Below are 13747 nucleotides of genomic sequence, written 5' to 3' on the forward strand. Positions count from 1 at the left end.
ATCAAGTACTTTAAACATCTCAAGGAGCAGCAAAACATAAGTGGAAAGAAGTGGGTGGTGAAGTAGGTGGGTGGTGACACAAAACATAAGTGAAAAGAAGCAGCAAGGAAACATCCAAGACGTCGCAAGGTCTTTCTTTTTCTAGACAGCACTAACATCCTTGAGAAGTGGGTGGTGAAGTAGGTGGGTAATGAAGCGTGATGCACTTGCTTACTACTCCTATTAATTTGCATTGGCTGCTTCCTCCTCTCCTTTTCTATATTTGGTTATTTCGGTTCTAATCAACTTAATTGGCTTCTATTATTTCTCACAAGTTTAGGACTACAATATCCTAGTAGTCCCTCCGTCCGGAAATACTTGTCATCAAAATGGATAAAAAGGGATGTATCTAGATGTATTTTAGTTCTAGATATATACATCTCTTTTTGTTCATTTTGATGACAAGTATTTTCTAGTGAGCTGCTCGTCAAATTAGCTAGTACAACTGGGCAAACGGACGTGGGTGGATCAACCGCCTCTCTGGCCCTGGAAGCTACCCAGGGGACCGGCGACGTGATGCCTTAGATCTTTTATAATTGTGGTGTCGGAAAAATTAATATTCTAGACACCTTAATTTGTGGTTTGCTGGGCTTTGAGAAGTTTACGTGTCCTCAATACACCTGTCATTTGTAATAATACAGTACCAAGAGGTAGTCAAGACATGGAGCATACACATGTTCAAATTATTTGAGAAAAATAAAACAGAAGACATGGCATCAAACAAGTGATGAGAAGAATGCTAATCAAAGGACGTGCACGTATTTTAAGTTTCAATATAATACTTGAGACGAAGTACAGCCTTTTCAAATCAAGAGCAGATAAGAATCGGATGAGCAAGACTGGTAAGCTATCTCAAAAAAAAAAAAGAGTCCAATTCCAAGTGTTTGAAACTATGTAGTGTGAGCAGCAGAGGCCAAGGTAATTAACAAGACAAAGCAGTGTGAGCGTCCGAGGAATTAACAAGAGGCAGGCACGACAGTAGAGGCACATGAGCCAGTGCGATGCATGTGATAATGTAAGGAGGCACCACTTCTCCCCGTCCCGATCTGCTTCCGCCCTCCCCTCGCCAGAACGCTACTAGCCACACTCTCTCTTGAGGCCGCCAGACATGTACGAGTACGACCCTGGAGGCAGCTCCTCGTCCCGGCCGCACGGCAAGGAGGAGCTGAAGCCGGAAGTGGTTCTCTACACGGCGTCCGCGTCCGCCGACCTCTACTCCTTGCGCGCCCTGCTGCGGGGTTACGGCCTGGCCATGGACGAGCGCCATGTGTCCAGGAGCAACAAAGCGCACCACGGCGAGCTCAAGTCGTTGCTTGCGGCTCGGGCCTGCGTCTTCTCCCTCCCGCAGCTCCTCGTGGGCGGCCCTAAAGATGTTAGGCAGCTGCACCGGGCCGGCGGGCTGCGGCCTCTCCTCGACGGCGCCCCAAGGCCGTACGCCGCCTTCGTCTGCCAAGCCTGTAAGAGGGTCGGCTCCGAGCCCTGCCCAAAGTGCAGCGAGTCCCGCAACAAGATGCTGGATCACGGCGTTATTGCCGACGAGCAGGACAAGGTTGTCCATTTTTATCCAACCCAAGGTGACACTTCGCTTCTCTCCTTCCTATCCTTCCTATACAAAAAAGAAAAGAAAAACTTCAAGGCATACCACTAGCCACGCTCACCATAACTTTGTGTCTACTTATATATTTGGGACATTTGCATTTCTGCCCCTAACTCAAACCACCTACTCAGATTTGCCTCTAATTTCAAAGCATGCTCAAATTTGCCCCCCTGCCGTTAAGTCACTACTCAGAAATGCCCTTCCGTCCAGTCAAAGGTCTTTGACCGTCAAAGGCCCATGTGTACTGTAGCAGACGGAAAGTGCTACAATATTGGTTGGAAAGTGCTACAGTATTGTACTAAAGGGCATTTCTGAGTAGTGACTTAACGGCGGAGGGGCAAATTTGAGCATGCTTCAAAATTAGGGGCAAATCTGAGTAGTGGGTTCGAGTTAGAGGCACAGATGTAAATTATATTTTGCACCAATACCCATAAAAAAGGACCTTGCGTTGTCAACACCTCCAGGTTGCCAGCGCTAGACGCTCCTTCTTTGTATCTCCTCCTCTCACCAGTGTCGATGCGCTACTTGGCATAAGCTCCATGGTGGGTGGCGGCGGGCTTGCCTCTGATGAGGGGAGTGGAAGGTCATAGCATCGTGGGGCCAGGCAAGGCGGAGATGAAGAGGGCAGTGTCCCTCGATGGGATTCTGACTAGCGCACCGTAGCAACAAACGGTAGCTCACCTACTCCATTGTCTTCCATTCCTGCAGCAGCAACATCAGTTGACGTTTTTGTGCCGGCATCCACACTACATCGATCGTATTTCCCCGTGGTAGTGTGTGTGGACTCATGTCAGCATGGTGTCGGCTTTGGTAGCCAACGTCTGACGCATCTGCGACATCCATGGAGCTATGCAGTTGACAGTTTCATGTCAATCAGGCAGGTGGAACATGTGCAGATCGACTAGCGCTTCATGTTGACTACCCAGCTTTTCGATGAAACTAGCATATGCAAGCAAAAATGTCGATTTTTTTGTTCAAATTTATATACTTGACTACACAATCTAAAAATGACTACACAAGGCTGCAGTTCTGGCGGCGCCACTGCAGTCAGTGACACATGTCCTATAGGTAGCAGTCCCAACCTCCAGATGGCATGGTGCAATGGCGTTGTTTGCCCCCGCATCCAGCTAGGATAGATTGACAAATACGGTAGGAAACTCCCAGATGGTGATGAGGCAGTGGGCAGAAGTGAGACTAGGAGGCAGCCCTCAACATGCTTCCAACGTTTTCTCCTACTCCCTCCGATCCATATTACTTGTTGCTCGAACGGATGTATCTAGCTAGATACATCCGTTCGATCGACAAGTAATATGGATCGGAGGGAGTACATTTTTTTCTCTTTATGTAGGCTAATTTGTTGAGCATCAATGCTTAACTTTTCTTGCCATCACTGAATAATCAATCATATATGGTTGTGCACGTCAACCGATCTAGAGGGCAGGGATTGATCTACCTTTTGAATAAATATAAAAAAAGAAACCAACCCGGGTTAGACTAGCCTTGGCACTTTTTTTATAGAAGAAAACTCCATGAGCACCAAACGCTCAAGCCGAGTTGAACCCTGGTGGGCTGGCTGCGAACTCCCGCGCCTTACCAACTGAGCTACGCCCAGTTCTCACCTTTTGAATAAATATCAAACCAATAATTAATAAAATGCCTAGGATATGACCCAACCAGTCGGGCGCCACCGGCCTTCCGCATGAACAAATTGCTTGGTGTTGGCTTGTATTTTAGATCCTCCAACCGAACATAAATATAAAATGTTTTTGATAATTTTAATGTAGACCACATGCAGGCTGAAATGAGTGAACACCCACAATTGAAGCTGAGGTTCATGAGTGGAATGGCTTGGCTAAGATTTGAGGCGGATGCAATGACTAATCTCTTGAAGCTCACGCTCGTTTTTGATGCCATCCCCCAAATGGACCAACGGCTTGAACTTTTTTCAGAGTCTGAGCAGTGGAAACAATATCTACATGGTACTGCATTAATCAGCATCGAGCATATGACAGACCTTAGAGAGGTCTGCGCAAAATTTGGGGCTGCAGCTGCTGATCTAGAGTATGTCTCCAGTAATCATCCTATAATTGACGTGCAACTGGTGGATTCCGGTTCCCATGGTGATAAAAGGTAGTGCCAGCGCTGAGCTACATGGTTGTTGTAAGTCTTCAATTCTTATACGTACTTAACTGTTCATGCTCTAGACTTTTTGGTTGTGTGCATCTAGCTATGCAGAGGCTGGGCTTTCTTTCAATACAATTGTATCACCTCGATATATCTATTCAATGAAAAGTCCTTTATCGAAAAAAACTGTTCATGCTCTGACGAAGCTATCAGTAAGGTCACCGGAGTCCACTTCCTGCCCGTTGCATGTTCCAGGTATATATACTTTTCTAACAGAGACAAGTTGCCATCAGGATAAGGTGATAAATTACCCATCAATTTGTTGACTTTTGTCAGGAGCAGGAGCTGGTGGAGAGGTTTCATGGGGCAATATCATTGGTGTGATAGGTCATGACCTCTTAATCCATTGCCTCCACCGCCTCTCCAGGTGGGAATATGGCGCCATCGCCTCCCTCAACCGTGATTTCAGTTCGGTGGTTCGCAGCGGAGACATCTACCGCCTGCGTCGCAAGAATGGGGTCATAGAGCACTGGCTCTACCTCTCCTGCAATAATAATCCCCACAAGTGGAAGGCTTGTGACCCGTCCACTGGGCGCTGGATCCAAGTGCCCAAGATGCCACCGACTCAAAGCTCCTACTGGGATTCGCTTGCTGTAGGAACCGAGCTGCTGGTGTTTGGGGGCTACGGAAGGGTTGCCTTGAGATATAGCATCCTTACCAATTCATGGACATGGCTGGCTGATGTGATGAACAACCCGCGGTACTGGTTTGGGTCAGCAAGTGTCGGTGAAAAGGCGTATGTCGCGGGAGGCAAGGATTCTTCTTCTGGTAATGTATTAAGCTCTGCAGAGATGTATGACTCCGAGAAATATACTTGGACACCCCTTCCAAGCATGAATAGGGCTAGGTACGGATGCTCTGGTGCGTTCATGGATGGCAAGTTCTATGTGATCGGTGGTGTTAGCAGTAGGCACGAGGTATTGACATGCGGTGAGGAGTATGACTTGAACCGGCGGTCATGGAGGGTCATCGACAACATGTCTCAGGGCCTCAACGAGACAATCATGGGGGCTCCTCTGCTACTTGCAGTTGTAAACAGTGAGCTTTATGCTGCTGATTACAGAGAGAATAATGATTTGAAGCAGTATGATAAGCTGGACAACAAGTGGATCACTCTTGGAAAATTGCCTGTACGGTCTAAGTACAAAGATGGCTGGGACATGGGTTTCCGAGAATGTGGTGACCGGCTGATTGTTATTGGGCCTCCAAACAATTCTACTGATGAAAAGGTGGTGGAGCTTCATTCATGGATCCCGGATGAGGAACCGCCTGTATGCAATTTGGTTGCAACTCAGCAATTTACCAGTGAGGGGCCGTTTTTGTACTGCGCTGTGATGGGTTGCTGAGTCAGTACACTGAAGAATGACTGGCTGCATGCATAATTACCATGGTATGATCTTTTCTATTATGAACAATACCTTGTATTTCCATGGTATATTGTCTTTATCCAATTTGCCCCATGATATGCTTTTGTAGAGATTGTGTTATCCACTTCTGAGTTGGTAATGATACTCTGCTTCAATATGAAATTTTATTGTTTATGTCATATGTTTTTTCACTGTTTCGGTCTTAGATATGAACTCATGATGGTCATATTCGTGGGGTTTGTTTGCCTGACATCATGTTTCTGTTCATTTTTCCTTGCAGTGCTGCGATCTGGGAGGGCCTTCTCATGTCTGAATTTCCTGGAAGCATCAACTACAAAAAGAGAAGACATCAATAAATTTCAGGTGGAACAGCCTGAACAAGCATCCGGACATTTTAGTTGCTAGAAGTTAATTTTTGTTGCAATTTGGATTCCAAAAAAGTTTGGATGCTTTCCACGGCATTCTGATGATCTTCATTTTCATCACCAACTTTAAATGTACTTTATCTGTACCGTAGCACGTTACCGTCGGTTACGTTTGAACATCAAGTTGAGTCTCTAGCTTGCCCTTTTCTTTCTTCTGAACATTGTTCAAACTCTGAATAAGAAACAATTTGGAAAGCGCACATCTATTATAGCTTACTGACTCAGCTGAGTATGATTTAATATCTTCTCGAAACGTTTGTGTGCATTTCATCTTACACGCACAGTTGCAATGTGTCACAAGACTCACAGGCATGCAATGAACCTAGCGAGTCCGGAGTCCTGACAACAAATCGGTGGTGACACTAGTATCCCAACTACTGTAAATAGTTCAAATTGCCTGCTATGTGCAGATATCCTGTAACTAAGAGAGATGGGCGATGGAGAATCGACAATTTCGCAGGCTCTTCTGAGGATTGAATGGCCCAGATTCATGATCCCTTATTTTGGCTCTTCCATCTCATGCGGTCATCCCTGCTATGTACAGATATCCTGTAGCTAAGAGAGATGGGCGATGGACTGTATCTTCACTAACATCTCCATCGTACAACTGAAGATCATGCCTGCGACATCCGCCGGAGAGTCCTTCTGAAGTCTGAATCCCTGTCATATATTTCAATCATGTCTTCTGTATTGAGGAGAAAATAACCAAAGATATGGCAAGGTTTTTCTGTACAGTTCAGATGCACCTGTCCTGATGTATTTCTTTCCTGCTGCATTTTGGTTGCTATAAGAACGTTCGGATTAGGTATTTAGCTGTTTCCTTAGTATTGTTCGGCTTCTACAAACATCTCAGACAAGATCTGCCTCTGCCTGTATCCACTTTAGGCCTTTCTGTTCAGGCTATGTATAGCGCCATTGTCTATTTTGTGGTCTGTACTCGGTTAGCTGCATTTCTTGTGAGTTGCGACACTTAACACATTGTGATGGTGTATATGATGATCATTAGTTTGAGGAGGCGACATCTCTGTCTGTTCCCAAGTTGACCTGACGCCTGAAACCTTAAGCTACAGGAAAGTAATCAGAGTTGAGAAAACAGAGCAAATGCAGAGGAAAGCCCTACAGCTCAAGAGACAGACATAATTCGCAGCATCGCCATCAAGGGATCTCCGGCAGGCAAGCTTCACGACTTCACGGTCGTTGTGCGCGAAAAAAACATCGTGCTGCTGTATCATTCTGCTTCATGAAGACACTTAGGTAATTTTAGACACTCCATTACATATGATCTGAGTAATAAAGTAGCTAGAGTACTTGGTAAATTTACCAACTGGTAAGCCTATCTATGAAATCAATAAACTAATGGGCAGCATATACTGTGAGATGATTTTAGTGCATTACTGCTTCCTGCCTATATAAGTGCATTAGGATTATTAGTGCGGTGAAGAAATGAAAAAACTGGGTTACTTCTCCACTGCCGCAAAGGCGCACAGCTAGTACAGGCCGTGCTTCTCCGGGAGCAGAAAATCGGGAAGGTTTTGCATATATCTGGATCATATATACTCACTGACTGCAAATCTTTTACATACATTATTTTAGTCTTGAATGATTCATAATCTTGTTTAACCACATCATACACTTGACCGAGGATTGGCTTTTACAAACTAGTACTCCCTCCATAAACTAATATAAAAGCGTTTAGATCACTAAAATAGTAATCTAAACACTCTTATATTAGTTCACAGAGGGAGTACATGAGACAGACGGAGTATTATCTTAGTCTTGGATGCTTTAAAGTCCGAGCGACATGACTCGTTCAGCTGCCTGGTTTGGTCTATGTATCCATCGAATGTTTGGAAGCTAGTACAACATTTCTGTGCCGTGTGAGACAGGCAACTCAGCCATCCTCAAATCAGTATGCATATGCCTCCAACACGAATGACTTGACCACTTAGCTGGAGCTTTTCCATAACTGTCCTGACTACACTCCATCAAGCATGGCATGTTCTGCAGAATTCCGTGGCCACGGTTGTTCTCTTCTTTGACGTCTATTCTCCGTTAACATATCGACAGATGTGTGCTCGGCTATTTAATGAGCTGCCATCCGTACTCATAACCAGAACCAGAGCCAGAGCCAATTCCATCCGAGCTAGCTAGTCATGGAGATGGAGCCACCACCCAAAATGCTTGCCACTCTCATCATCACCATACTATTGATGATCATGATGGACACCTCTGCCGCGCTTGCCTCGGATGCAGTGGTGCTTAGAGGACAAGCAAGAGCACTCCTCGTCTGGAAAGATAGCCTCGACAACCAAAGCCAGCACGCCCTGCGGTCCTGGGGAAACACGTCAGCACCCTGCAATTGGCGAGGCATCACTTGCGGTAGCAGTGTGCACTGGCGTCGGCGGCGGCCTGTGATCACTGGCATCTCTCTGCGCGACATGCAATTGGGAGGGACGCTGGAGTCCCTCAACTTCTCGGCCTTGAGGACCCTGACGCGCCTCGACCTGTCAAGCAATCAGTTGGTTGGTCATATCCCTTGTGAAATAGGACACATGAAACACTTAGTTGCATTAAAGTTGTCTAGTAATAATCTTTCCAGTAAAATACCGAATAGCATAGGTGGTTTGACCAAACTCACTTCCTTATACCTTTACGGTAACCAACTTTATGGACAAATTCCACGAGAACTGGGTTACCTTCTAAACTTAGAGGACCTGCAACTTGGCACCAACACACTCTCAGGTTCCATTCCAAGAAATTTACGTAATTTGACCAAGCTCGCCGTGTTAAGTCTCTGGGGCAACGAACTTTCTGGGCTAATTCCACAGGAATTAGATTACCTTGGGAGCTTGCAGTACCTGGATCTTAGTGAAAACATACTCTCAAGTTCTATCCCAAATAGCCTAGGCAATTTGACAAAACTCACTACCTTGTACCTTTTTCAAAACCAACTTTCTGGACAGATCCCTCGAGAACTAGGTTACCTTGAGAACTTAGGAGAGGTAGTACTTAGAGACAACACACTAACTGGTTCCATCCCAAATAGCATAAGTAATTTGACCAAACTCACAGATTTGAACCTTTTCAGCAACCAACTTTCTGGACAAATCCCTCGAGAACTAGGTTACCTTGAGAAGTTACGGTACTTGGAGCTTGAGAATAACCAACTTTCTGGACACATCCCTCAAGGACTAGGGTATTTAGTCAACTTAGACTACTTGTATCTTAGCTACAACACACTGACAGGTTCCATCCCAGAAGACCTAGGCAATCTCACACAACTCCGTTACTTGTACCTTGACAATAACAAACTTTCCGGCCACATTCCCCGAGAATTAGGCTATTCAGTCAACTTAGATGACTTGTCTTTTAGAAATAATGCACTATCAGGTCCCATCCCAAGTAGCCTTGGCAATCTGACAAAACTTTATAAATTAGACTTTGGGCAGAACCAACTTTCTGGGCAGATTTCATGTGGATAGGTTGGTTGTTGAATATAAAGTACTTTTAGAGCTTAGTAACAACACACTTAACAGATTTCATCACAAACAGCCTAGACTATCTTGTAGTAGAATTATGTTGACAAGAAGTAGAAGGTGCACCATCCTCATCGACCCCTGCTGCTGCTTCTCTCCCGCACGGGACCAAACCCCTGCGCCAGCTCCGCTGCCGTGGCACAAGCACCTCCTCACGGTGGCCGACTGCACCTGCTCCTCTCCTGCACTCGTCCTCCTCGCAGAAAAAAAGAAGGCCCACGCCCTCGCCGCTTGGTCACTTGACACCGGCGCGCTCACCAGCGACTAGGCCACCGTCGCCACGGCGTCTGCGCCAGTGGCCCTCGCCGCCTTCTTCGACTGCTGCACGACCCCTCTCGCCTGTGCCACCGATGTCGTTGACCTGCTCTCATGCGAGGACGCGCGCCTGGGCCGTCCCCAAAGTGCCCGTCGGGTCCAAGGACAGGGCCGACGTCGCCACCAACCTCAGGAGTGAGGAGGCTCCTACTAGGGTCCTCCAACCGCGCGGCCACCGGCGTCCCTACAGCGGTCTTGTTCTCCAAGGTGCCCGCCGTGCACGGGGCCTTCCGGGATTCGGCATGGGTACTGAAGCTCGGGAACCAAGGAGGAGACATTGATACTGATGACACTGGTGCAACCTCAGTACTGCTCCCTGCACTTGTCCTAAACTGGAGTCCCTATAGAGACTACAGGGTAAAGTGAAGAAAGCTACGGAGAGCAGTGAAGAGGAGGAGATTCCCTAACGTTCCCAAGGTACTATGAATTAATGAACCATTTTGCACGGTCTGGTTACGTATGTTGAGTAGATTTCAGAAGCATCTTGAACAAATAGCCACTCAATTTTGTAGGGCCTTTCTGTCGGAATGATTGTCAGAAAGCTCTTTTTACCGGTGCAGGTAGCTACCGGCGAATCATCCACCGCTCACATGCGCAGTGATTCGTGCTATAGGGAGCCCACAGACAATGTATAGATGTGTATAATAACAACCCATCTCTTGTATCTTAATTAATAGTCAAATCAATGTCAGATGAAAGGGACCCATGTCAACAATAAAGTTGTACTTGACGCATCCATGGTCCGTTCTCTCTCCTCATTCTCACGTACGGAAGATGCATCACATGCCAGAGTAATTCATGCCCTTTATTTTCTCTTTGGCAATTTCATTCATTCATATATTTTAAACTGCAACTTCATTTTTGAAACATTTTATATATTTGAACTCCTGATGCCAAGACCTTCAGAACAAGATTAATCTTGAAAACATTCGAACATCTTTTAGTTTCAACGTTTCAAATGAGTGAAACATGTTTTGTGGAATACATGAAATAAGTATTTGAGCGAACCCAAAATTATCATTTACAAATGAGAAAAATCTATTTTATGAAGCGAGTGAAATTATTTTTTTATTTCATTTAAATGTCACTTATTTCAAGTTAAAATTTATATTTCAAACGTTTGAAACAAACTTTTGAGTTGATTGAAATACATTTGAATATATTTCATAAATACAAAGTGGAAATTGTTTTTGAGATATATTTTGTAATGAGTGAAATCAGTTTTACAAAATGAGTTATTTCAATTAACTGAAATAGGTCTTTTGAATTCAATGAAACCAATTTTATGAAATAGATTGTTCCAATGTGTGAAATTGATTATGTTCGTGGAGCTGCTTACTCCTGATTGTGAAACTGATATTTAGGAAACATAATTGCAAGTGAAATATGAAACTATAGAATTTAATTATGCATGCATTATTTTAAAGCGGTGAAGTCTGTAATATAAAATGAGCGAATCAGTTTTCGAAATGAATGGAATCATGTTTTTAAAACGGATGAAATATGTTTTTTTAATGTGTGAAATCTGTCTTTTCAAATGAGTGAATTCATATTTTTTAAACGAGTGAATTGTTATTTTGAATCAACTAAAAAAGATGAGTGAAATATGCATATGAAACAAATTTCATTGTGAAATATGTTTAACTTGTAATTTAGAAAAATGTGAAACTAGTTATTTTAAAACATGCGATTATTTCATTTTTTTTATAAATGAGCGAAATCTATTTTATGAAGCGAGTGAAATTGTTTTTTATTTCATTTAAATGTCACTTATTTCAAGTTAAAATTTATATTTCAAACGTTTGAAACTAACTTTTGAGTTGATTGAAATACATTTGAATATATTTCATAAATACAAAGTGGAATTAGTTTTTGAGATATATTTTGTAATGAGTGAAATCAGTTTTACGAAATGAGTTATTTCAATTAACTGAAATAGGTCTTCTGAATTCAATGAAACCAATTTTAAGAAATAGATTGTTCCAATGTGTGAAATTGATTATGTTCGTGAAGCTGCTTACTCCTGATTGTGAAACTGATATTTAGGAAATATAATTGCAAGTGAAATATGAAACTATAGAATTTAAATATGCATGCATTATTTTAAAGCGGTGAAAATCTGTAATATAAAATGAGTGAATCAGTTTTCGAAATGAATGGAATCTTGTTTTTAAAACGGATGAAATATGTTTATTTAATGTGTGAAATATGTCTTTTCAAATGAGTGAATTCATATTTTTTAAATCAGTGAATTGTTATTTTGAATCAACTAAAAAAGATGAGTGAAATATGCATATGAAACAAACTTCATTGTGAAATATGTTTAACTTGTAATTTAGAAAAATGTGAAACTAGTTATTTTAAAACATGCGATTATTTCAATTTTTTATAAATGAACGATCTATTTTATGAAGCGAGTGAAATTGTTTTTTATTTCATTTAAATGTCACTTATTTCAAGTTAAAATTTATATTTCAAACGTTTGAAACTAACTTTTGAGTTGATTGAAATACATTTGAATATATTTCATAAATACAAAGTGGAATTAGTTTTTGAGATATATTTTTCTTATTGCCAAAATTTCATAAACTAGCAGGTATGGTAGCTAACCTGTAGCTAATCACTATTATCGTAAATTTTTCTTATTGCCAAAATTTTGGGTTTCGGCACTAACCTCTGTTCGGTGAACCGTACAACCGTTTTTTCTGAACTACCGATTTTGGATTCCACTCGATTTGGTGTGCTAGCCTTGATGGTTTTGGGTACCATTTCGTACAGACTAGCCAAGAAGTATGTCTAGTTGCAGTGCCTGCACTTCCATAACCCTCCATTGAAGCAATAGAAAACCAATTTAACTAAAAAATTTAAGAGAGGATTGGTGCCCAAGTCTAATGAAAGAAAGCAAACTGTCTTGTTCATAATTCAATGATAACTTATAAGTAAAACCTTTCGTGTTAAGGGGCCTACGAGTCACTGTCATCATCTGCCATGAGAGGGTATACCTATCACGCTTTTAAATGGTAAGAAAAATATTAGTTTTGAGTGAGGCCTAGAATAGATGAGAGAGCGATCTATAAGTAACCCAATCAAAGCAAGAGTTGGCAGGCACGACGGGAGCCAATTTGAGGTTTCATGGACGCAACTTAGAACCATGATCATTTGTGAGCTCCTGATGTCTTAGGATGAATTTGGGTTTAAAAGCAATGGAAGGATCACACCGCCGTTTGAAGCACCGGCGATGGAGTATGTCATGTGGCTGCTCGGAACAAATGTCTCATGAGGTGTAGAGATTAAAGGAACATTTAAATAATCTTTGTTTCTAAATTTTGTATATAACATACTTTCTGTAACGATGTGTTACTTGTTCACACTTTGTACATTTTAGAATCATCTATTTACTTACACGTAAACTATTATACTCTAGAAATCTCTATTAGCAAAAAACAACACTTATTTGCTACATTTATACTAATATATCCTACAAATTTGTGTGGATATTTAACAGACATTGGATAAGGACATATAACACAGTATAACACATCAGATGTATAAATTAATTTGTACGTCAGTTTGATACTATTTGTCATATACTTGGCAAATCCATTGAATATTTTTCTCAAATATTCTAAACTATGTGAAAGTCAAAACACTTCTGCGAAAAGTGTACAATCTTTAGTTCACCACAATGAATTTTTTTTTGTATCTTAATATAAAGAGCTTGATTACATTGTTCCTTTGCATGTCCTTATATGTAACAAATAACGTTCCAAATAGTATAAATAATGCATTACTGTTCCCAACTAAAACAATGCATTAATAATCATTTAAAAATAATAATTTATAAATACATAAACACAAAATTTATATTGGCAAGATTAGTTTCGAGTAAGTAAAACAGTTCAATATAAACTAGAAACAATATTGCACTTCCCTGTGCCTGGTTAAGTAATGTTGCGCTCTTTTGCGCCTGTTTATGGATATGTTGTTTGCCGGTAATTTAGGTGGGCTTAGGGAAAAAATAAACAAGATTGCACTTCCCTGTGCCTGGTTAAGTAATATTGCGCTGTTTTGCGCCTGTTTATAGATATGTTGTTTGCCGGTAATTTAGGTGGGCTTAGGGAAAAAATAAACAAGCACCAAACAACATGATGGTCCCGCGCACGATTCACCACATATACACTATGACTGGTAACCAACTCCCATCACAACTAAATCAAAAATCAACAACCACACCGCTTAACCAAATAATCCCACCACACGACCTATTGGAAAAAATGATTGTAT

The 13747-nt window shown here is 42.1% G+C and overlaps 2 protein-coding genes across 3 annotated transcripts; both read left to right on the plus strand.

Moving 5' to 3' along the window:
- Window positions 1–1087: 1087 nt before the first annotated feature.
- On the plus strand, window positions 1088–5731 carry LOC123088597 (F-box/kelch-repeat protein At1g26930). Of its 2 annotated transcripts, none has more exons than XM_044510816.1 (5): window positions 1088–1613; window positions 3421–3766; window positions 3864–4015; window positions 4097–5210; window positions 5468–5731. In XM_044510816.1, exons 1-4 carry the CDS (start codon window positions 1148–1150, stop codon window positions 5164–5166), a joined length of 2034 nt encoding a protein of 677 aa, XP_044366751.1. In that variant the 5' UTR covers window positions 1088–1147; the 3' UTR covers window positions 5167–5210; window positions 5468–5731. The 2 variants fall into 2 exon arrangements, with proteins under 2 accessions (XP_044366751.1, XP_044366752.1); XM_044510817.1 differs by having other exon boundaries at window positions 4103–5210.
- Window positions 5732–7744: 2013 nt separating this feature from the next.
- LOC123088599 (probable leucine-rich repeat receptor-like protein kinase At1g35710) lies at window positions 7745–10191 on the plus strand. The gene has a single exon (XM_044510819.1). The coding sequence runs from the start codon at window positions 7766–7768 to the stop codon at window positions 9092–9094; it is 1329 nt and encodes a 442-aa protein (XP_044366754.1). The 5' UTR covers window positions 7745–7765; the 3' UTR covers window positions 9095–10191.
- Window positions 10192–13747: the final 3556 nt, after the last annotated feature.

The sequence above is a fragment of the Triticum aestivum genome, chromosome 4A, assembly GCF_018294505.1.
Source record: "Triticum aestivum cultivar Chinese Spring chromosome 4A, IWGSC CS RefSeq v2.1, whole genome shotgun sequence".
Lineage (NCBI taxonomy): Eukaryota > Viridiplantae > Streptophyta > Magnoliopsida > Poales > Poaceae > Triticum > Triticum aestivum.